At 34.2% G+C, this 22,476-nt stretch overlaps 2 protein-coding genes across 2 annotated transcripts; both read left to right on the top strand.

Annotated features, from left to right (window-relative positions):
- The first annotated feature begins 5,749 nt into the window (after positions 1-5,749).
- On the top strand, positions 5,750-12,844 carry LOC133665473 (zona pellucida sperm-binding protein 3-like). The gene is made up of 9 exons (XM_062070776.1): positions 5,750-5,842; positions 5,915-6,099; positions 6,159-6,262; positions 7,922-8,013; positions 8,087-8,267; positions 8,338-8,440; positions 12,384-12,472; positions 12,542-12,633; positions 12,700-12,844. The coding sequence occupies exons 1-9, from the start codon at positions 5,782-5,784 to the stop codon at positions 12,750-12,752; spliced, it is 960 nt and encodes a 319-aa protein (XP_061926760.1). The 5' UTR covers positions 5,750-5,781; the 3' UTR covers positions 12,753-12,844.
- A 4,664-nt stretch (positions 12,845-17,508) lies between these two features.
- Positions 17,509-22,116, top strand: LOC133665472 (zona pellucida sperm-binding protein 3-like). Its single transcript, XM_062070775.1, has 10 exons — positions 17,509-17,664; positions 17,728-17,894; positions 17,951-18,048; positions 18,111-18,199; positions 19,548-19,728; positions 19,789-19,894; positions 19,955-20,040; positions 21,779-21,870; positions 21,939-21,991; positions 22,060-22,116. The coding sequence occupies exons 1-10, from the start codon at positions 17,595-17,597 to the stop codon at positions 22,063-22,065; spliced, it is 948 nt and encodes a 315-aa protein (XP_061926759.1). The 5' UTR covers positions 17,509-17,594; the 3' UTR covers positions 22,066-22,116.
- The last annotated feature ends 360 nt before the right edge of the window (positions 22,117-22,476 follow it).

Genomic DNA, 22,476 nt, shown 5'->3' with positions numbered 1-22,476 from the left:
ACACTGTGCAAGTGCATGACGTTCCGCTTTGCCATTTTGTTTATTAATAGAATTTTGACGTTTTCTAACGTAAGCGATGAAGCTTTTGAGGCTAAAGTGTGACATTATACACGTTTTTGATTATGTAGATGAAATATTTTAGATAATTTTTGAACGTTGGAAAAACATTTTTTTTTTACAATAATATCCGTAAATGTTAATGACGACTTTTTTTTTTTTTAACGTAAAAACACTGCTTTGATTTAAAAAAACAAAAATATTACTACTTATACTTGCTGCAGACGTTTATGGTGGTGTTTGTATTGTTTTCAAAGACCACAAATCTTTTTTTTTTTTTTTTACTTACCCTCGTACTTTTTTTTATTTTAATGACCTTTGTTTTTAGAACAATTTAGAACCTCTGTAATTTAAATAAATATATGATATGCAAAAAAAAAACACTTTATGTTTTTGCACTAACACAGTCCTAAAATGTTCACAAGTACATTAATGTAATAAATGTAATGGCGGTGAGCAGCCAGTAGGACGAACCACCTGTTTATTTTTTTTTCATTTTTTTATAAACCTTTATTTATAAATTTCAACATTTACAAACAGTTGAGAAATAATAATCAAAGTAAGTACAAAAACAGTACAAAACAGCGCCAGGGGGTTGTAAATTCAAAGTAACTATAATAGAATGCAAAATAAAATAGATAAAAATAAATATGTTTGCTAAATGACGTAATCATCTAATTTGCATAATTTCCTAAATGTACCGGTAATTGTGTATCGTATTAATTCTGAAGACGTACAGGTACATTTTCTATTCTGATTTCAGATCGACATTTGCAATAAAAGTGAGCAATAGTTTACTTATTTTGCACTATTGGCTTTATTTTGTTGAAACAATTGTATGTCATAAACTGAATAATTGTATCATTTTGTTCATATTCTCTTATATTGTTGAATTTATATATTGTTAGATAGTCCACAAATATGTTCTGAAGGATTTGAATAAAAGACAATAGTATTTTTTATTTTATTGACTTATTTTGCACTACTGGCTTTATTTTGTTTTAACAATTGTATGTCATAAAACTGAATAATTTTATCATTTTTTTTATAATATGTTTGTAATTATATATTGTTAGATAGTCCACAAATATTTTCTAAAGGATTTGAATGAGACAATAGTATTTATTTTTTGTTGACTTATTTTGCACTATTGTTTTTTTTTGTTCAGTGACATAAAACTGAATAATTGTATCATTTTGTTTATAATGTCTCATATGTTTGTAATTATACATTGTTAGATAGTCCACAAATATTTTCTAAAGTATTTAAATGAGAGACAACAGTAGTTGTTTTTTTTTTGCTTTGTTTTAAAAAAAAAAAATCTTTCTGTTGCATTCTAATTATAATCAGCAAATTACAAGCACCACCTTTAAAAAGTACATTATCAGTTAAGGATGTAAACTACTCACGATTTAATTTTGATAGCACCTCTACTATCAGTATTACTGTGCCTGTATTTCCTTGGTATCAATTCTGCACACACGTTTGCAGTATCGCCCAACCCTGCTGACCACCTGTGATGGTACAAGACACTATAAGCCTTTATTTCCTTTTTTAAATATTTTTACTTTTATTATTCCTTTATTTTTAATTTAATTGTAGTTTTTTTTGTATTTATTTTTTTAATTAATTTTAATTAAAAACAATTTTTTAATATTACTTTTGTTTTTCCAGATAACAATATCGTATCAAAGACACTCTATTTTTTTTGTGTGTGTGTCTTTGAAATAAATTAATAAATGAAATATTTTATTTGGTATGGAAATGATATCCAAAATAACAATTATTAAAGAAACTAGTCAAATAAAATCAGAAACGAATCTTTTCAAAACCGGCTCGAGGTTACAGAAAACTCCTCTTGGTTTGAATTGCCCAAAAAAAAAGTATTTTGTTTAATGTATTCTTAAAAAAATTCATAATTCTAAATATATATTTTTGAAAATCATGAATTCTGATGTGAATCGATTTTTTTCAGCACCTCTACTATCAGTAATACTGTGCCTGTATTTCCTTGGTATCAAATCTACACAAGCGTGTGCAGTATCGCCCAACCCTGCTGACCACCTGTGCTGCACACCTGTGCGTCATTGCAGTGATGGTACGAGACACTATAAGCCTTTGTTTCCTTTTTTAAATTTTTTTTACTTTTATTATACCTTTATTTTTAATTAAATTTTCGATTTTTTGTATTTATTTATTTTTTAAATTTAACAATTTAATTTAATTTAATTTAATTTAACAATTATTTCTTTATTTCTAATTATATTGTATTTTTTTTATATTGATTTATTTTTTAAATTTTATGTATTTATTTTGTTTAATATTACTATTGTTTTTCCAGATGACAATATCGTATTAAAGACACTCTTCTTTTTTTGTGTGTGTGTGTGTGTGTGTCTTTAAAATAAATTAATAAATGAAATATTTTATTTGGTATGAAAATTATATCCAAAATAATAATTATTAAAGAAACTACAATAAAATAAAATAGAAAATAAAATCATAATTGAACCTCTTCAAAACCGGTGCGGAATTTGTCTAAAAAAAAAAAACGTCTTTTAAAAAATTTACTGTTAAAAAAAATGAATAATTCAGAATATATATTGTTGAAAATAATGAATCGATTCGGATGTGAATCGATTTTTTTCAGCAACTTTACTATCAGTTATACTGCTCCTGTATCGTTTTATGTTTCCTTTTTTACATTTTTTTAACTTTTATTATACCTTTATTTTTAATTAAATTTTCGGTTTTTTGTATTTATTTCTTTTTAAAATTTAACAATTTAATTTAATTTAACAATTATTTCTTTATTTCTAATTATATTGTGTTTTTTTTGTATTGATTTATTTTTTACATTTTATGTATTTATTTTGTTTAATATTACTATTGTTTTTCCAGATGACAATATCGTATTAAAGACACTCTTCTTTTTGTGTGTGTGTGTGTGTGTGTGTGTGTGTGTGTGTCTTTAAAATAAATTAATAAATGAAATATTTTATTTGGTATGAAAATTATATCCAAAATAATAATTATTAAAGAAACTACAATAAAATAAAATAGAAAATAAAATCATAATCGAACCTTTTCAAAACCGGTGCGGAATTTGTCTAAAAAAAAAAAACGTCTTTTAAAAAATTTACTGTTAAAAAAAATGAATAATTCAGAATATATATTGTTGAAAATAATGAATCGATTCGGATGTGAATCGATTTTTTTCAGCAACTTTACTATCAGTTATACTGCTCCTGTATCGTTCTATGTTTCCTTTTTTACATTTTTTAAACTTTTATTATACCTTTATTTTTAATTAAATTTTCGTTTTTTTGTATTTATTTATTTTTAAAATTTAACAATTTAATTTAACAATTATTTCTTTATTTCTAATTATATTGTATTTTTTTATATTGATTTATTTTTTACATTTTATGTATTTATTTTGTTTAATATTACTATTGTTTTTCCAGATGACAATATCGTATTAAAGACACTGTTCTTTTTTTGTGTGTGTGTGTGTCTTTAAAATAAATTAATAAATGAAATATTTTATTTGGTATGAAAATTATATCCAAAATAATAATTATTAAAGAAACTACAATAAAATAAAATAGAAAATAAAATCATAATCGAACCTTTTCAAAACCGGTGCGGAATTTGTCTAAAAAAAAAAAAACGTCTTTTAAAAAATTTACTGTTAAAAAAAATGAATAATTCAGAATATATATTGTTGAAAATAATGAATCGATTCGGATGTGAATCGATTTTTTTCAGCAACTTTACTATCTGTTATACTGCTCCTGTATCATTCTATGTTTCCTTTTTTAATTTTTTTTAACTTTTATTATACCTTTATTTTTAATTAAATTTTCGGTTTTTTGTATTTATTTATTTTTTAAAATTTAACAATTTAATTTAATTTAACAATTATTTCTTTATTTCTAATTATATTGTATTTTTTTTTATATTGATTTATTTTTTACATTTTATGTATTTTTTTGTTTAATATTACTATTGTTTTTCCAGATGACGATATCGTATTAAAGACACACTTCTTTTGTGTGTGTGTGTGTGTGTGTGTGTGTCTTTAAAATAAATTAATAAATGAAATATTTTATTTGGTATGAAAATTATATCCAAAATAATAATTATTAAAGAAACTACAATAAAATTAAATAGAAAATAAAATCATAATCGAACCTTTTCAAAACCGGTGCGGAATTTGTCTAAAAAAAAAAAACGTCTTTTAAAAAATTTACTGTTAAAAAAAATGAATAATTCAGAATATATATTGTTGAAAATAATGAATCGATTCGGATGTGAATCGATTTTTTTCAGCAACTTTACTATCAGTAATACTGCTCCTGTATCGTTCTATGTTTCCTTTTTTAAATTTTTTAAACTTTTATTATACCTTTATTTTTAATAAAATTTTCGTTTTTTTGTATTTATTTATTTTTAAAATTTAACAATTTAATTTAATTTAACAATTATTTCTTTATTTCTAATTATATTGTATTTTTTTTATATTGATTTATTTTTTACATTTTATGTATTTATTTTGTTTAATATTACTATTGTTTTTCCAGATGACGATATCGTATTAAAGACACACTTCTTTTGTGTGTGTGTGTGTGTGTGTGTGTGTGTGTGTGTGTGTGTGTGTGTGTGTGTGTGTGTGTGTGTGTCTTTAAAATAAATTAATAAATGAAATATTTTATTTTGTATGAAAATTATATCCAAAATAATAATTATTAAAGAAACTACAATAAAATTAAATAGAAAATAAAATCATAATCGAACCTTTTCAAAACCGGTGCGGAATTTGTCTAAAAAAAACAAAACGTCTTTTAAAAAATTTACTGTTAAAAAAAATGAATAATTCAGAATATATATTGTTGAAAATAATGAATCGATTCGGATGTGAATCGATTTTTTTCAGCAAATTTACTATCAGTTATACTGCTACTGTATCGTTCTGTTTCCTTTTTACATTTTTTTTTAACTTTTATTATACCTTTATTTTTAATTAAATTTTCGGTTTTTTGTATTTATTTATTTTTAAAATTTAACAATTTAATTTAATTTAACAATTATTTATTTATTTCTAATTATATTGTATTTTTTTTATATTGATTTATTTTTTACATTTTATGTATTTATTTTGTTTAATATTACTATTGTTTTTCCAGATGACGATATCGTATTAAAGACACTCTTCTTTTGTGTGTGTGTTTAAAATAAATTAATAAATGAAATATTTTATTTGGTATGAAAATGATATCCAAAATAATAATTATTAAAGAAACTACAATAAAATAAAATAGAAAATAAAATTATAATCGAACCTTTTCAAAACCGGTGCGGAATTTGTCTAAAAAAAAAAAACGTCTTTTAAAAAATTTACTGTTAAAAAAAATGAATAATTCAGAATATATATTGTTGAAAATAATGAATCGATTCGGATGTGAATCGATTTTTTTCAGCAACTTTACTATCAGTAATACTGCGCCTGTATCGTTCTTATCTGTACTGGAAAGTTCATATTTGAATGACAATAAAAAGGAAGTCTAAGTCTATTTCCTTGGTATCAAATCAACACAAGTGTGTGCAGTATCGCCCAACCCCTGCTGCCCACCTGTGCTGCACACCTGTGCGTCATTGCGGTGATTAGACAGGAAGTGGGTATATAATCCCCCTCCAGGTGCACAGTTAGCTAGAGTCACCATGATCCACCTGTGCCTGGGCGTGCTGATCTTGGCTGCGTTAGCGGCGGGCGAGGATAAAGGTATTGTGGGGGGGGGGGAGAACTCTCGCCGTTGTCACGGGGGCGCCCATTAACATCTTTTTGTCTCTGCAGCGATCCGCATCGCCTGCGGGAAGAACCGGGTCAACGTCACGTGGAGGCTCAGTCGCCAGTTGGCGCCGCACGGGAGCCGCTTCTTCCTGGGCAACTGCATCCGCTCGCACGCCGCCAAGCTGCCCGGCGGGGAGGTGGAGCTCCAATTCGACGTCTCCTTCTCTGAGTGCAAATTCACCAAGCTGGTACTTTGATTTATTTCTTCTAAAAAAGGGATTTTGTTGGTAAGTGTTTGTGTCCGCAGATGAAAGGCAAGCACGTGGTCTTCCAGAACAAACTGACCTACAGGCCGCAGTCTAAATCCAAGCCTCCAGCTTATGAGTACCCCGTCAGATGCGTCTACGACAGGTACGTTTATTTTTTTTTACTTCCCTTCCTCCGGGTCGCCATTTTATTAACACTTTAACCTTTTGTCAGGTTCAAACACTGACATTTATTAAACAAGACAAGAAGCAAGGAATTAAACAGACAGGATTCAATTTGGCTCAATAGAGGAGAAGCGTGTCGACCTGTAGCCTCTTACAGGGTCACCCACGCTCTGGCGAAAGATTGTACGCCACTTGGGGCGGTAGAGCGGTCATGCCAGCAACTTGAGGGTTCCAGGTTCGATCCCCGCTTCCGCTGTCCTGGTCACTGCTGTTGTGTCCTTGGGCAAGACTCTTTACCCACCTGCTCCCATTGCCACCCACACTGGTTTAAATGTAACTTAGATATTGGGTTTCACTATGTAAAGCGCTTTGAGTCACTAGAGAAAAGCGCTATATAAATATACAGTACTTCACTTCACACTTTTTATTTGGACTTTCCCTGTTTACATAACAGCTGTTTCTAAAGGCAGTTTCTATGTAAACAGCCATTTTCGGTCAATTAACACAAAAGAAAAAGATGGCTTGGGTTGGTCCTGGATCGAGCTTGGGCAAATCTTGGATCCATTTTCTACCGCTTGTCCCTTTTGGGGTTACGGGGGATGCTGGAGCATATCTCAGCTGCATTCGGGTGGAAGGCGGGGTACACCCTGAACTTACTCAGTGGCCTAGTGGTTAGAGTGTCCGCCCTGAGATCGGTAGGTTGTGAGTCATACCAAAGACTATAAAAATGGGAGCCATTACCTCCCTGGTTGGAATTGGTGGGGTTAAATCACCAAGAATGATTCCTGGGCGTGGCCACTGCTGCTGCCCACTGCTCCCCTCACCTCCCAGGGGGTGAATAAGGGTCAAATGCAAAGGACAAATTTCACCACACTTAGTGTGTGTGTGACAATCATTGGTACTTTAACTTAACTTAAGTTGCCACCTCATCACAGGGCTTCTTGTATATATATTTTCTATATATTTATTTATTTATATGTATATATTTTGTATATATTTTTAAAATATATTGTGTATAATTTTTTTGTATATGTATATATTTAAAATATATTGTGTATATATAAATATATATTTTGTTTTTAAAATACATTATGTAGTATATACTTTCTATTTATTTATTTATACATATATTTAAAATGTATTGTATATTTTATTTGTTTAAAATATATTGTGTATAATATATATATGTATTATGTTTATATTTTCAAAAAAATTGTATATATAAATTGTTTTTAAAATATATTTTTATATATACTTTCTATATATTTATTTATATGTATATATTTAAAATATATTGTATATTATTTATGTTTTGAAAATATGTGTAATTTTTGTATATATACTTTCTATATATATTTATATGTATATATTTATTTTTATTTTATGTTAAAATATATTGTGTATAATATATATATATATATATATATATATATATATTTATTTTTTTTAATAAATGTATTTACTATGTATATATTGTGTATATAAATGTATAATATATTTATGTGTGTATATATATAACTTCTATATGTATTTTGTTGTTTGTGCAACAAAGACAGCTTTCATCTGTTCACCGGGAACTCTGAGAACAGAAATTATTTTTTTGTGGATAATTTACATACAATTTTTGTGACACCTTCAGACCCGAGGCGTGGGTTCCACCCTTCTTGAACCCGGGCTTCAGTGCGTCGGCGGGACGAGGCGGCCTCATCTTCCACATGGCGCTGCTCAACGGTGACTAACCTCCGGCTTGTGGCGCTCTTATTCTGAAGGCTGACTTTGTGTGTGTGTGTGTCTGCCTCCACAGAGCAGATGTCGGGCGTGGCCAAGACCAACGTGGTGCCCCTGGGCTCCTTCATGGCCGTCTGGGCGGCGGTGGAGCAGCAAGGCCACCAACCCCTGCGTCTCTTTATGGAGGAGTGCGTGGTGGCCGATACGGCCGTGCTGCAGCCGCGCCGCCAGGTCTACCCCGTAGTCGGCAACAAAGGGTGAGGTCTGACCCAGAAAAAACTGAATTTATTCACTTTAAAAAAAATGTTTTTTAATATCTTTCCACAGGTGTCTGACGGATAGTGTACGCACAAATTCTGTCTTCCTTCCTCGATACCACTCCTCCGCTATCGTCCTCTACATGCAGACCCTCATGTTGGGTGTTGGAGAGGTGAGGTGAAGAGCACCCAAGTGGTTGCTTCTTTGATACTGTAATATAAGGCTGTTTGGAAAACTAGTATCAAATGATATCAGTCCGATACAAGCAAAGCTGGAGAGACTGTTAACATCTATCCATATTAAATGGTTACCAATTTGATACTGTAATGTAAGGCTTTTCCGATCCCGTGTTTGGAAAACATGTGTCAAATTATATCAGTCCGATACCAGCAAAGCTGGAGACGGTTAACATCTATCCATATTAAATGGTTGCAAATTTGATACTGTAAAATAAGGCTGTTTCGAGCCCCTGTTTGGAAAACGAGTCTCAAATGATATCAGTCCAATACGAGCAAAGCTGGAGACTGTTAACATCTATCCATATTAAATGGTTACCAATTTGATACTGTAAAATAAGGCTGTTCCGATCCCGTGTTTGGGAAACGCATGTCAAATGATATCAGTCCGATAACAGCAAAGCTGGAGAGACGGTTAACATCTATCCATATTAAATGGTTACCAATTTGATACGGTAAAATAAGGCTGTTCCGATCCCGTGTTTGGGAAAGGCATGGCAAATATCGGTCCGATACAAGCAAAGCTGGAGAGACGGTTAACATCCATCCATTAAAAATGGTTACCAATTTGATACTGTAAAATAAGGCTGTTCCGATCCCGTGTTTGGAAAACATGTGTCAAATGATATCAGTCCGATACCAGCAAAGCTGAAGAGACTGTTAACATATATCCATATTAAATGGTTACCAATTTGATACTGTAAAATAAAGCTGTTCCGATCCCTTGTTTGGAAAATGAGTCTCAAATGATATCAGTCCGATACCAGCAAAGCTGGAGAGACAGTTGACATCTATCCATACTAAATGGTTACCAATTTGATACTGTAAAATAAGGCTGTTCCGATCCAGTGTTTGGAAAACGAGTAGCAAATGACATTAGTCCGATACAAGCAAAGATGGAGGGATGGTTAACATCTATCCATATTAAATGGCTACCAATTTGATACTGTAAAATAAGGCTGTTCCAATCCCGTGTTTGGGAAACGCATGGCAAATATCGGTCCGATACAAGCAAAGCTGGAGAGACGGTTAACATCCATCCATTAAAAATGGTTACCAATTTCATACTGTAAAATAAGGCTGTTCCGATCCCATGTTTGGAAAACAAGTCTCAAATGATATCAGTCTGATACCAGCAAAGCTGGAGAGACTTGACATACATCCATATTAAATGTTACCAATTTGATACTGTAAAATAAGGCTGTTCCAATCCAGTGTTTGGGAAACTCATGTCAAATGATATCAGTCCGATACAAGCAAAGCTGGAGAGACGGTTAACATCTAAATGTTAAATAAGCACACAAGGTTGGTATTTTCCTGTATTTTAGGCCTCTACAAAAGGTAAACATGGTATAGCTACTAGCAGCTACACAGCAGCTAAGCACACTATAACACACAAGCTAGACGTGCTGTACAGAAGTGTCCATAATTGGACAATATTGCAATCTAAAAGGGCACATTTATCAATATAAACACCAAATTTAGTTACCAATTTGATACTGTAAAATAAGGCTGGTCCGATCCATGGTATCGAATGATATCTGTCCGATACAAGCCGTCTTTGTGCAAAGTTGGACAGCCAGCTAACATCTAAATGTCGTGAAAGACGTGCAAAACTTGTCTTTTCTTGTATTTTACGCCTCTACAAAAAAAAAGGTAAATGTGCTACTAGCAGCTACACAACAGCTAAGCACACTATGACACACAAGCTAGACATACTGTACACAAGTGTCCTTAATTGGACAATATTGCAATCTTAAACAGCACATTTGTCAATATAAATATCAGTAAGTAGTTTGATACGGTGAAATAAGACTGGTCCGATCAATGTTCTCAGCAAAAAACAAGTATCGAATGATATCGGTCTGATACAAGTAGTCCTTGTGCAAAGCTGGATGGCCAGTTCGCATCTAAATGTTGTGAAATAAGTGCAAGGTTGGTCTTTTCCTGTATTTTAGGCCTTTAAAAAGGTAAACGTGGTATAGTTACTAGCAGCTACACAACAGCTAAGCACACTAACACATAAGCTAGACATACTGTACAAAAGTGTCCTTAATTTGACTATATTGCAATCTAAAACTGCACATTTGTCAATATAAATATCAAACAGTTACCAATTTGATACTGTAAAGGCTGGGCCGATCCCGTGTTATCGAATGATATCAGTCCGATACAAGCGGTCCTTGTGCAAAGCTGGACAGCCAGCTAACATCTAAATGTTGTGAAATCAGCACAAGATTGGTCTTTTATTTTAGGCATTTACCAAAGTGTAGCTGCTAGCAGCTACAAAGCAGCTAAGCACACTACTGTACAAAAGTGTCCTTAATTGGAAAATATTGCCGTCTAAATTTGCACGTTTGTCAATATAAATATTAAATGGTTACCAATTTGATACTGTAAAATAAGGCTGTTCCGATCCCATGTGATTGGCAAAAACAAGTATCGAATGATATCAGTCCGATACAAGCAGTCCTTGTGCAAAGCTGGACAGCCAGCTAACCTCTAAATGTTGGGAAATAAGCGCAAGGTTGGTCTTAGGCTTTTACGAAAGCTAAAGGTGGTATAGCTAAGATGCGCTAGCAGCTACACAACAGCTAAGCACACTATAACACACAAGCTAGACATACTGTACAGAAGTGTCCTTAATTGGACAATATTGCAATCTAAAACTGCACATCTGTCAATATAAATGTCAAATATAGTTACCAAGTGGTTACTTTTTGATACAGTAAAATAAGGCTGTTCGATCATGATATCAGCAAAAACAAGTATCGTATGATATCAGTCCGATACAAGCAGTCCTTGTGCAAAGCTGGGACAGCCAGTTAGCATGTAAATGTAGCGGGAAAAGGCGCTAGGTTGGTCTTGGATATTTTAGGACATTACAAAAGGTAAATGTGCTACAAGCAGCTACACAACAGCTAAGCACACTATAACACACAAGCTAGACATACAAAAGTGTCCTTAATGGGACAATATTGCAATCGAAAACTGCACATTGTCACTATAAATATCAAATATAGTTATCAACTGGTAACCTTTTGATAGTGTAAAATAAGGCTGTTCTGATCGCATGGTATCGAATATCAGTCCGATACAAGCAGTCCTTGTGCAAAACTGGATAACCAGTTAACATCTAAATGTTAAGTACAAGATTGGTCTTTTGTGTTATAGGCCTCTACAAAAGGTAAACATGGTATAGCTACGAGCAGCTACACAACAGCCAAGCACCAGCGAGACACGCCCAAATGTCCTTAAATGGACAAAATTGCAGTCTAAAATGGCACCTTTTGTCATTAAAGAATCTGACATGTTATGACATCTCCAAGGCAGAAGTGTATTAGACGTACCCAGTAACAAACGTGTTGGCAAAAACTATCGGATGATATCAGTTGGCACGTAAACTGTCCGATACAAGCAGTGCTTGTGCAAGGCTGCACAGACGGTTAACATCTAAATGTCGCCCAATGAGCAAAAAAAAGTTCCTTTTTGGTTTTAGGCATCTACAAAAGGTAAACACTGAGCAGCTACACAACGGCTAAGGACACAATAGCACACAAGCTAGATATACACAAGTGTCCTTACTTGGACAATATCACAGTCTACAATGGCACATGTCAATATAAGTATCAAACGTAGTTACAGATTACTGCTATAAGGTCTCCAAGGCAGAAGCGTATTGGAAGTATCCAGTAACAAACGTGTCCGCATCATTGATTTAAATGTTAGTGTTTTCAAACTTATCTGAAATTTGATTTGAACGTTTTCTAACACGCCCACACTCCAGAATATGCGTCACAATTTGGTGTCTGATTAATGCCGATACTTGAGGCTCCAGTATCGTATTAGGAAGTGAGAAGTTGTACATGTGTTCTTCAGGTGTACATCCACTGCAAACTGGTGGCCTGGGATCCCGAGGTCCTTAATGAAAGCAAGAAGGCATGTCACTACTCGAAGCAGAACAGCATGTAAGTCCGGCATGCGGCCACTCTTGATACTTGTCCCTGTTGATACGTACTTTGACGTGTCCTCCTCAGGTGGGAGATGCTGGACGACCCCGCCCAGAGCGACCTGTGCAGCTGCTGCGACAACACCTGCGGCACACGCCCCAGAAGACAAGCTGAGCAGGGTATTTATATTAGACATTCTCACCCTTTTTAACTCCTTTTTAAACAATTTTCATGTCCTCCTCCAGACTCTGGACGCTTCAGTCAACATTCAGTCCTGGGACCTCTGGTCATCGTCTAACAAGATGGCGGACCTGTTGATGGATCGCCATGATAACTTGTTGTTGGCCATTAAGTGATGTTTCTGATAATAAAGGTCATGTGCTGAAATCCTCCTTTTTATACTTTTCATTGAACAAACATGAGCAATGTACTTTAATTTAACAGTCCTCTGACGAGCGTCCCCTGGTGGCCTGCCATAAATATATCAATACAGGAAGACCCTATCGGTCCACGCATGCGCGAATACACGTCACTTCCTGGACTTTCCTTTTACTTTTTTTTTTAAACCTTTATAATCAACGTTTACATAGACGTACATTCATAAACAAGTACAGAAACAGTACAAAACAGCGCCAGGGTCCGATACACTCTTTTTAATTAAAAACAAAAACATTTAGAACGCTTTTAATATAAATTTACATACAAGTACATAAACAGCGCCAGGGGGCTGTAAACTCAAAGCAACTAAAATAAAATGTAAAATATATGTAAGAAAATGTAAAGCCATAGGCTTACACACACGTATTTGTGAATAATTAAATTGTTCTACATGTTTTCACGGGAAACATGATTTAAATTATTTTTTTACAATTTCTTGTCCCGAACGGCCGGATGTGGTTGCAAATAATGGCGATTCGTTCAAAAGTTGCACAGTCCGTCGTTAAAAGGATATTTTATTTATAAGGAAAGCTCCCATTAAAAATCACCTGATTATTTCCGGTGCCGACAAAGTTGTCCGTGTGTAAATACTCTTCACACAAAGTGGAATCACGCAATTTTTAGTATTTTATTTTGAAATAAATGTTTGCTTTCCGGTGTCGAAGAGCAACACACACATTTAGTTCTTTCAAATAGCAAAAATTAACGTAATTGGTCAACGCAAACGAATGAAAGGATCAAAAACAGATTAACCAACTTTTAATAGTGTAACCTATTTTTATGGACTTGCCTCTTTGTGATAAGTTCCTGTTTTAAGCTGTTATACAGTATATGCCTTGAGCTCTTATTTTGAAGGCGTTAAGAGCGGAAGTGGTGACACGTTGTGTTTTGAAAACAAACGAAATAAAGTAGTCCTGGTGTAAAACTGGAGCCTCCGTGTTTTTTATTTTGTAGTTTTATACAGTATAGGCGACAATTAAATATAAATATATATATACAGTATATATATATTTTTTTTATTTTATTTTTTTTTCAAAACTCCGCCCCACCACAACGTGTCACCACTTCCGCTCTGAGCGCCTTCAAAGTAAGAGCTCAAGGCATATACTGTACAACAGCTTATAACAGGAACTTAACATCACAAAGAGGCAAGTCTATAAAAATAGGTTACAGTGGCAACTTCCTGTTCCGGAATACTTCCTTTCTTTACGTCCCTCCTTCCTGGGAGTCCTCCATGCAGGGACACGCCCACACGTCCGCCATGGACTTTTTATTTTGTATTTAAATTTTTTCAACAAACATTTATAATTCACACAAAGGTCAAGGCACTTTCAACATCAAGGAAAGAAAACAAAAGCAAAAAGGTAATAATACTAAAAATAAAATAAAAAAGGAAAAAAGACGAAAAGGGCTACATTACGTAAATCACTTTAAATGTTTTTAAACAAAGATATCAATTTAAGGGCTTTTTTACTCTTAATCATTCTCCAAGATTTGATACTTGTAACCCATTAAGGGGGACAAGCGGTAGAATAATGGATGGATGGATGGAAAATTGTCAGTGTGTAAATACTCTTCACAGAAAGAAAATTAGTTCACACAGTTTTTTTTTAATTTTAATTTTATTTTGAAATATAAAAAGTTTGTTTTCCGGTGTCGAAGAGCAACACACACATCTAAGTAAACAGTGGATTTGTTTGTTATTTTAAATAGCAAAAATTAACGTAATTGGTCAACACAAACGAATGATATGATCAAAAACAGATTAACCGACTTTTAATAGCAACTTCCTGTTCCGGAATACTTCCTTTCTTTACGTCCCTCCTTCCTGGGAATCCTCCATGCAGGGACACGCCCACACGTCCGTCATGGACTTTTTATTTTGTATTTTAATTTTTTTAACAAACATTTATAATTCACACAAAGGTCAAAGCACTTTCAACATCAAGGAAAGAAAACAAAAGCAAAAAGGTGATAATACTAAAAAAAAAAAAAGGAAAAAAGACGAAAAGGGCTACGTTACGTAAATCCCTTTAAATGTTTTTAAACAAAGATATCAATTTAAGGGTTTTTTTTTTACTCTTAATCATTCTCCAAGATTTGATGCTTGTAACCCATTAAGGGGGACAAGCGGTAGGAAATGGATGGATGGATGGAAAATTGTCAGTGTGTAAATACTCTTCACAGAAAGAAAATTAGTTCACACAATTTTTTTTTAAATTTTAATTTTATTTTGAAATATAAAAAGTTTGTTTTCCGGTGTCGAAGAGCAACACACACATCTAAGTAAACAGTGGATTTGTTTGTTATTTTAGATAGCAAAAATTAACGTAATTGGTCAACGCAAACGAATGATATGATCAAAAACAGATTAACCGACTTTTAATAGCAACTTCCTGTTCCGGAATACTTCCCTTCTTTACGTCCCTCCTTCCCATAGACATCTTATAAGGAGACGCAGCATTGGCTGCTGTGACGCGAGAAATTGGGCCGCCATCTTGAAGTGGTGATGAGCAGCCTAAACTGACAGTTGACAGGTAGAAAACAAAGATGGTGTTCAGCGTTGAAAATAGGAATTGAGGGATTACTTTTCACAAGATTTAACATTAGCGTACTATTGGTTGTATTTTGTGAAAAGAATATCACCACAGAGTTGAGAAGGAGCAAAGATCTTCAATAGTACTGAAATTGTAGCCACTAGCAAACAGTATGACCATAATAGAATTGCTTGTCAATGAAATGAAAATAAAACATGTCATACTTGTCATGCCTTCAGTGTGCATATTGTATATAGTTCTCTGCAAACCTATGAAATGTTCTATTTTGTCTTCGTTATTTTGTCAAACTGCACCAGAATGCTTCATTTGTATGTGAAAATCACAAAGAAATCTTCTGGGAGAGGATGACCCTGTACGGTACTGTGCAATCTACTAATAAAAGTTTCAATCAATCAAGGGGTTTGGTTTACAAACCTGTTTCGGAAAACTTCCTTTCTTTACGTCCCTCTTTCCCACACGTCCGTCATGGACTTTTTTTTTTTTTTTTAACAAACATTTATAATTCATACAAAAGTCAAGGCACTTTCAACATCAAAGAAAGAAAACAAAAGCAAATACAGAATAATAATACTAAAAAAAAAGAGAAAAAAAATGTAAATACTGTATATACATATAAATATATACATACAAAATATATATATATGTATATTTATATATATTATACACAATGTATTTTAAAAACATATAAATAAATTAAAAAATAAATATGTATATATATATATATATATATATATATATATATATATATATATATATATATATATATATATATATATATATATATATATATATATATATACTTACAAAATATATTTTAAATATGTATATAAATATGTATAGAACATATATATCCAAGATTATACACAATATATTTAAAAAAACATATAAATTATATATATATATATATATATATATATATATATATATATATATATATATATATATATATATATATATATATATATATATATATATATATATATATATATATATATATATATATATATATATATATATATATATATATATATATATATATATATATATATATATATATATATATATATATATATACACAACATATATTTTAAATATATTCATATAAATAAATAAATATGTAAAGAACATAAATACAATAATAATAATACAACATATATCCATACATATATATATTATACACAATATATTTTAAAAACATATAAATAAATAAAACAAAATAAAAAGACATGCACCTGGGGATAGGTTGATTGGCAACACTAAATGGTCCCTAGTGTGTGAATGTGAGTGTGAATGTTTGTTGTCTGTCTATCTGTGTTGGCCCTGTGATGAGGTGGCGACTTGTCCAGGGTGTACCCCGCCTTCCGCCCGAATGCAGCTGAGATAGGTTCCAGCACCCCCCCCCCCCCCCCCCCGCGACCCCAAACGGGACAAGCGGTAGAAAATGGATGAATGCATATATATATATATATATATATATATATATATATATATATATATATATATATATATACCTAATTTAAATACAAAAAATATATATATTACTTTTTTTGCAATGGTTTCACAAAATTACACAATATTTTGTCCTTTAACGTTGCCTATTTTTTCAATTTTTTTTAAGAAATGAAAAATGACAATAAATGTAATTTATGAAAAAAATAAATAAAAATAAGTACAGAAAAAAATAATAATTAAACAATGGCAGTACCAGTAAAAAAATAAAAAAACAAAATCAATAAATATATCATATGGCAAATCATCACACGGTTATATTTATTGACTATATCCCTGATGTCATAAAGCTATTCAAAGAAAAAAAAACCATCTAAAATACAATATCATCATTTGTAAAAAAAAAAAAAAAAAAGAATAAATAAATAAATAATAATAATAGTAATGTTAAAATAAAATAAAAAGTCTTATACAAAAAACAAATTGACTTTTGATGCATCAATGTGACACAACGTCGTTCCAAATTTAAATAAAAACAATTTAAAACAATAAAAAAATGCTGACAAAGTTGCGATCAGAGAGAAAGAGAAGGTTAACGAGGCGCACCTGAGCAGCCATCAGGTGAGAACAATCACCCTGATTGGCCGCTGGGCGTATAAAAGCAGCGTCAGTGCGACTCTCCCACATGTTCAGTCATGATGGCTTCTCTCTGGTGCCGTGCTCTGCTCTTCAGCCTCCTCCTCGCCGCTTCCTCCGTGCACGCTGGTAAGTCAACACCATCATCCCCCCCCCCCCCCTCGCTGTTTAACGCTGGCGTCTCCTCCCCAGACATGAAGTTGGACTGCAAGCCCGGCATGGTGTCGCTGGTGTGGACGGAAGGCAGGTCCCGCGTCGACACCTCCAAGTTCCGCCTGGGCAACTGCCCCCCCACCGCCACCTCGGCCCGGGAGGCCACCTTCACCGTGGAGCTCCACGACTGCAACTTCATGGCCATGGTAAGCCAGCCTGACGCCCGCCATCTCGAGGGCGCCGGTAACGTCTGTGTTCGCAGGTCACCGGGAGCCAGCTGGTGTACTCCAACGCCTTGACTTACCTGAGCGACTCCAAGAGCCACACCTTCATCCAGCCCGTGGTTTGCGTCTTCGAGAGGTAGGTATCGGCGTCACAGGTGAGTTCCTGCGGGATGTATTGACTTCTGTTTGCCTGTCTAGACCCAAGGAGTATCACCCCATCCTCTACGACCCCATCTTTGCGTCCTCGGGCAGTTCCAACCTGGTGTTCCACATGGCGCTCATGAACGGTGGGTCTTAATCACTCTTTAATTTGGATTCATCTCTAGTGATATCTACAGAAACGAGTATCAGCTGATATCACTTCTGAAAAGTCTGATACAAGAGTCCCTCAGTCTTAACTTCCAGTTAGCGTCTAAATGTTTTCCACCACTTGTGGCGGTAATGACAATATAAAACAGGGATAATTGTAATACACTTTTCCACCACTTGTGGCAGTAATGACAATATAAAACAGGGATAATTGTAATACACTTTTCCACCACTTGTGGCAGTAATGACAATATAAAACAGGGGCAGTTGTAATACACTTTTCCACCACTTGTGGCAGTAATGACAATATAAAACAGGGGCAGTTGTAATACACTTTTCCACCACTTGTGGCAGTAATGACAATATAAAACAGGGGCAGTTGTAATACACTTTTCCACCACTTGTGGCAGTAATGACCTCAAATAGGGGTAGTTGTAATACACTTTTCCACCACTTGTGGCAGTTATGACAATATAAAACAGGGATAATTGTAATACTTTTCCACCACTTGTGGCAGTAATGACAATATAAAACAGGGGTAGTTGTAATACACTTTTCCACCACTTGTGGCAGTAATGACAATATAAAACAGGGGCAGTTGTAATACACTTTTCCACCACTTGTGGCAGTAATGACAATATAAAACAGGGGCAGTTGTAATACACTTTTCCACCACTTGTGGCAGTTATGACAATATAAAACACACTTTTCCACCACTTGTGGCAGTAATGACAATATAAAACACACTTTTCCACCACTTGTGGCAGTATTGACATATCAAAGTCTGGCACTTAAGTCATCTAAGCGCAAAAAATATGACTAAAGTGGTGAATCGGTGTTTATCATAAAATCAAACTATTTACAGTTTAAGAAATATATCCAGTATTAGTATAATCCTAGTGTTTATATAATCAGCCCGACCTAAGCCTTGATAGAGTAACACATTATTTCACATTTGACAAAATGTATCCGGGTAAGTAAAGTACCACTGATAGTCCCACACTAGGTGTGGTGAAATTACCCTCCATTTGTTCCACTCCCTGGGGAGCAGTGAGCAGCAGCGGTGGCCACGCTCAGGGAATCATTTTGGTGATTTAACCCCCAATTCCAAGCTAAACTAAGTTAGAATCAAATATGATTTTAAAATGGTGGTTCCCTCTGTAATGGCAAAGTTGAGCCTCAAGGTTAAGAACCTCTGTCCTGAAGTAAAGTCAGGTTTATCTTGTAAGAGTATGAATCACTGACCAAATGTGATTAATCAGCAGTTTTTGGGATTAATCACAAGAGTTGACTCTTAACATTGCAACCTTTTTTGTACTTTTTCAGAGGACTTCTCAGGCCCGGCTGAATCCAATCTCTTCACCCTGGGCTCCTTCATCCCCATCATGGCTCGCGTGGATCAGATTACCCATCAGCCATTGCTGCTCCTGATGGAGGAATGTGTGGCCACCACCACACCCCAGCTGAAGGCCGACAGCCCTTCCTACCACATCATCGACAATAAGGGGTATGGTGTCTGTAATGGTGGTCTGGAAGAAACTGTCTAAAGTCTTCTCCTGCTCTAAAGGTGTCTGTCGGACAGCAAGAGGTCTCGGTCCAGGTTCCAGCCCAGAGAGGTGCCATCAGAAATGCTGCTGTCCCTCCAAGCGTTTAGGTTCGCTCTCGGAGAAGAGGTAAGTCGATGCTGACGTCACCCTCTGGTGGATAAAATACTAATCATTTATTTACAACAGGTGTTCATCCACTGCAAACTTGTGGCCTGGGATCCTGAAGGTCTCGACACTACCAAGAAGGCGTGCAACTTCGTGCATGGTCATGGGTAAGTAACGTATTTCCACTAGGGATGGGTGGAAAATCGGTACTTTTTTGGCACCGACAAACGGTGCTCCGACCAGGCACTGATTAGCACTCCAGCAGCACTAAGAGCAAACTTGTGTAAACTACCTCGATGTAGTGTTATTGTCACAACTAGTTGCTAAGCATAAGTTTATACCTAGAATTGTTTTCAATAATAAACTTTTCCTAGCATTACAAAATATGTACTTGTCATATGTAGTGTTTACACCTATTTGAGTCTTCATTCAAACATTCCCACTACAAAATAAAAGTACTATAATTCCTGCTATCGACAAACACTCAATTCTCCAGTATCGAAGCTGTGGGCCATACTCTGTAATACACTTTTCCACCACTTGTGGCAGTAATGATAATATAAGTCAGCTAAGCGCAAAAAATTATGACTAATGTGGTGAAGCTGTATTTTATCATACAATCAAACTTGACAGTTTGAGTAATCAGTCAAATATTTATCAAGGCTTAGGTCAGGCTAACATGATTTCATTCATTTGTACCAGGTTTATCCTGGTAAATTAAGTTAGAATTTAACAGGATTAAAAATCAGGAGTAAGATGACTTATTCAGTGTGGGGCCCCTGTCCTAAAGTAAAGCAGTGTTGTGCCAGAGGGCTGGCAAAAACTGTTGAAGCTGTGGTCCATACTCGGTTGTAATACCCTTTTCCACCACTTGTTGCAGTGATGACAATATCAAACAGGGGTAGTTGTAATACACTTTTCCACCACTTGTGGCAGTAATGACAATATAAAACAGGGGTAGTTGTAATACACTTTTCCACCACTTGTGGCGGTAATGACAATATAAAACACACTTTTCCACCACTTGTGGCAGTAATGACAATATAAAACAGGGGTAGTTGTAATACACTTTTCCACCACTTGTGGTGGTAATGACAATATAAAACAGGGGCAGTTGTAATACACTTTTCCACCACTTGTGGCAGTAATAACAATATAAAACGGGGGCAGTTGTAATACACTTTTCCACCACTTGTGGCAGTAATGACGATATAAAACAAGTCTGCAGCTTAAGTAAGACTTTTAAGTGCAAAATTTATGACTAATGTGGTGAAGTTTTCCTTTTATTTAATCAGAAAATCTAACTGTTTAAGAAAAATATATCAACTCAGTTTGAGTAATATTGTGGGCAATTTTTAGCACCCACAAAAAGTTGAATTGGAAAGAATAGCTGCTTTTAATAAAATAAACTTATGCTAAAAATGTGAAAGAATGGTACAATATCAAGTGATTTACATGGCAAAATGCCCCAATTCATTGAAACTTCAGTTGCATGTTACCTTTGTAGTACTTGCAGTATTAACACTTTGTAGGGCGCAGCAAAAATGCACTACTAATGTCTTGAACTTGCGAGTGATCTAATAAAATGTTTTAAAATATAGCCAAAAGAGATTTTATTACCAAATACATGAACGTTTTCTAACTTTGCCTCACACTACAAACTTTTAAAGGGACTCTAAATCACTTCAACATTCGGTGAGATGCAGATGCCGGCTTTCACCACTCAATTTTTCTTGCATGTAACTGGAAGGGTTTGGTAGACCTTCTGGAATGTAGCTAAAATGGCAGCATGTGTAGCTGTATGGACAACTTGTGCACTCTAAAGTCTGGAGTCTGCACTAAAAATAACTTTAAAGTGTAAAGTAATTTTAATAACATAAAAAAAAAACAATCCAATGTGTCCAGGTGGCAGCTGCTGGACAACCCTGCCTTCAGCAACCTGTGTGACTGCTGTGAGTCCAGCTGCAAGACCAGGTGGACCAGGAGTACACTATCAGGTACTGACACAAAGTCCTCTTCTTTCCCCTCCTGCACTTGTACTAATCAAAGTACTTTCTGCTTGCAGGGAAGCGTGGCATTACCCAGAATGCAGTTCTGGGGCCACTCACTATCACGGAGGTAAGCGACAACTTGATAAATGGATTGAAGTCCTCTTTTTTTTTAATCACTTTTTCTTCCCCTTACAGGAATAGATGGACTGGAAATGAACTAATTGTATATCCAATAAACAGCTGGAGGAACTACTTCTGACTAAATGTTTTCTTCATGTTAAAGAAACAATGCTTGTGTACTATTGTGCAGTAACAGTTCTTGCAAGTACTCAAACTTGGTGTCTGGCTACAATTATTGTGAAGTACTTAAAGTCCAGTGATGGGTAAATGATGCCTCAGTGAGTGTATGGCACACTCACCAGCTGTATTGACAGTATTTTATAATCTACCACACATGGATTTACTTAGTCACATTTGACCTGCAAATTAAGGTGGGAATATTTGGGCACCTGATTCAGATTCTTATACAGTTTGGTTCTGAATTTTGGTAAACCCGTGGCAACTGATGTATGCCCAGGCCTAAAAACTTAGTTTAAATTCTATTTCAAAAAA

Source organism: Entelurus aequoreus, linkage group LG14, assembly GCF_033978785.1.
Source record: "Entelurus aequoreus isolate RoL-2023_Sb linkage group LG14, RoL_Eaeq_v1.1, whole genome shotgun sequence".
Taxonomy (NCBI): Eukaryota; Metazoa; Chordata; class Actinopteri; order Syngnathiformes; family Syngnathidae; genus Entelurus; species Entelurus aequoreus.
The sequence above is the reverse complement of the archived record's forward strand: the minus strand, read 5'-3'. Positions and strand labels throughout refer to the sequence as shown.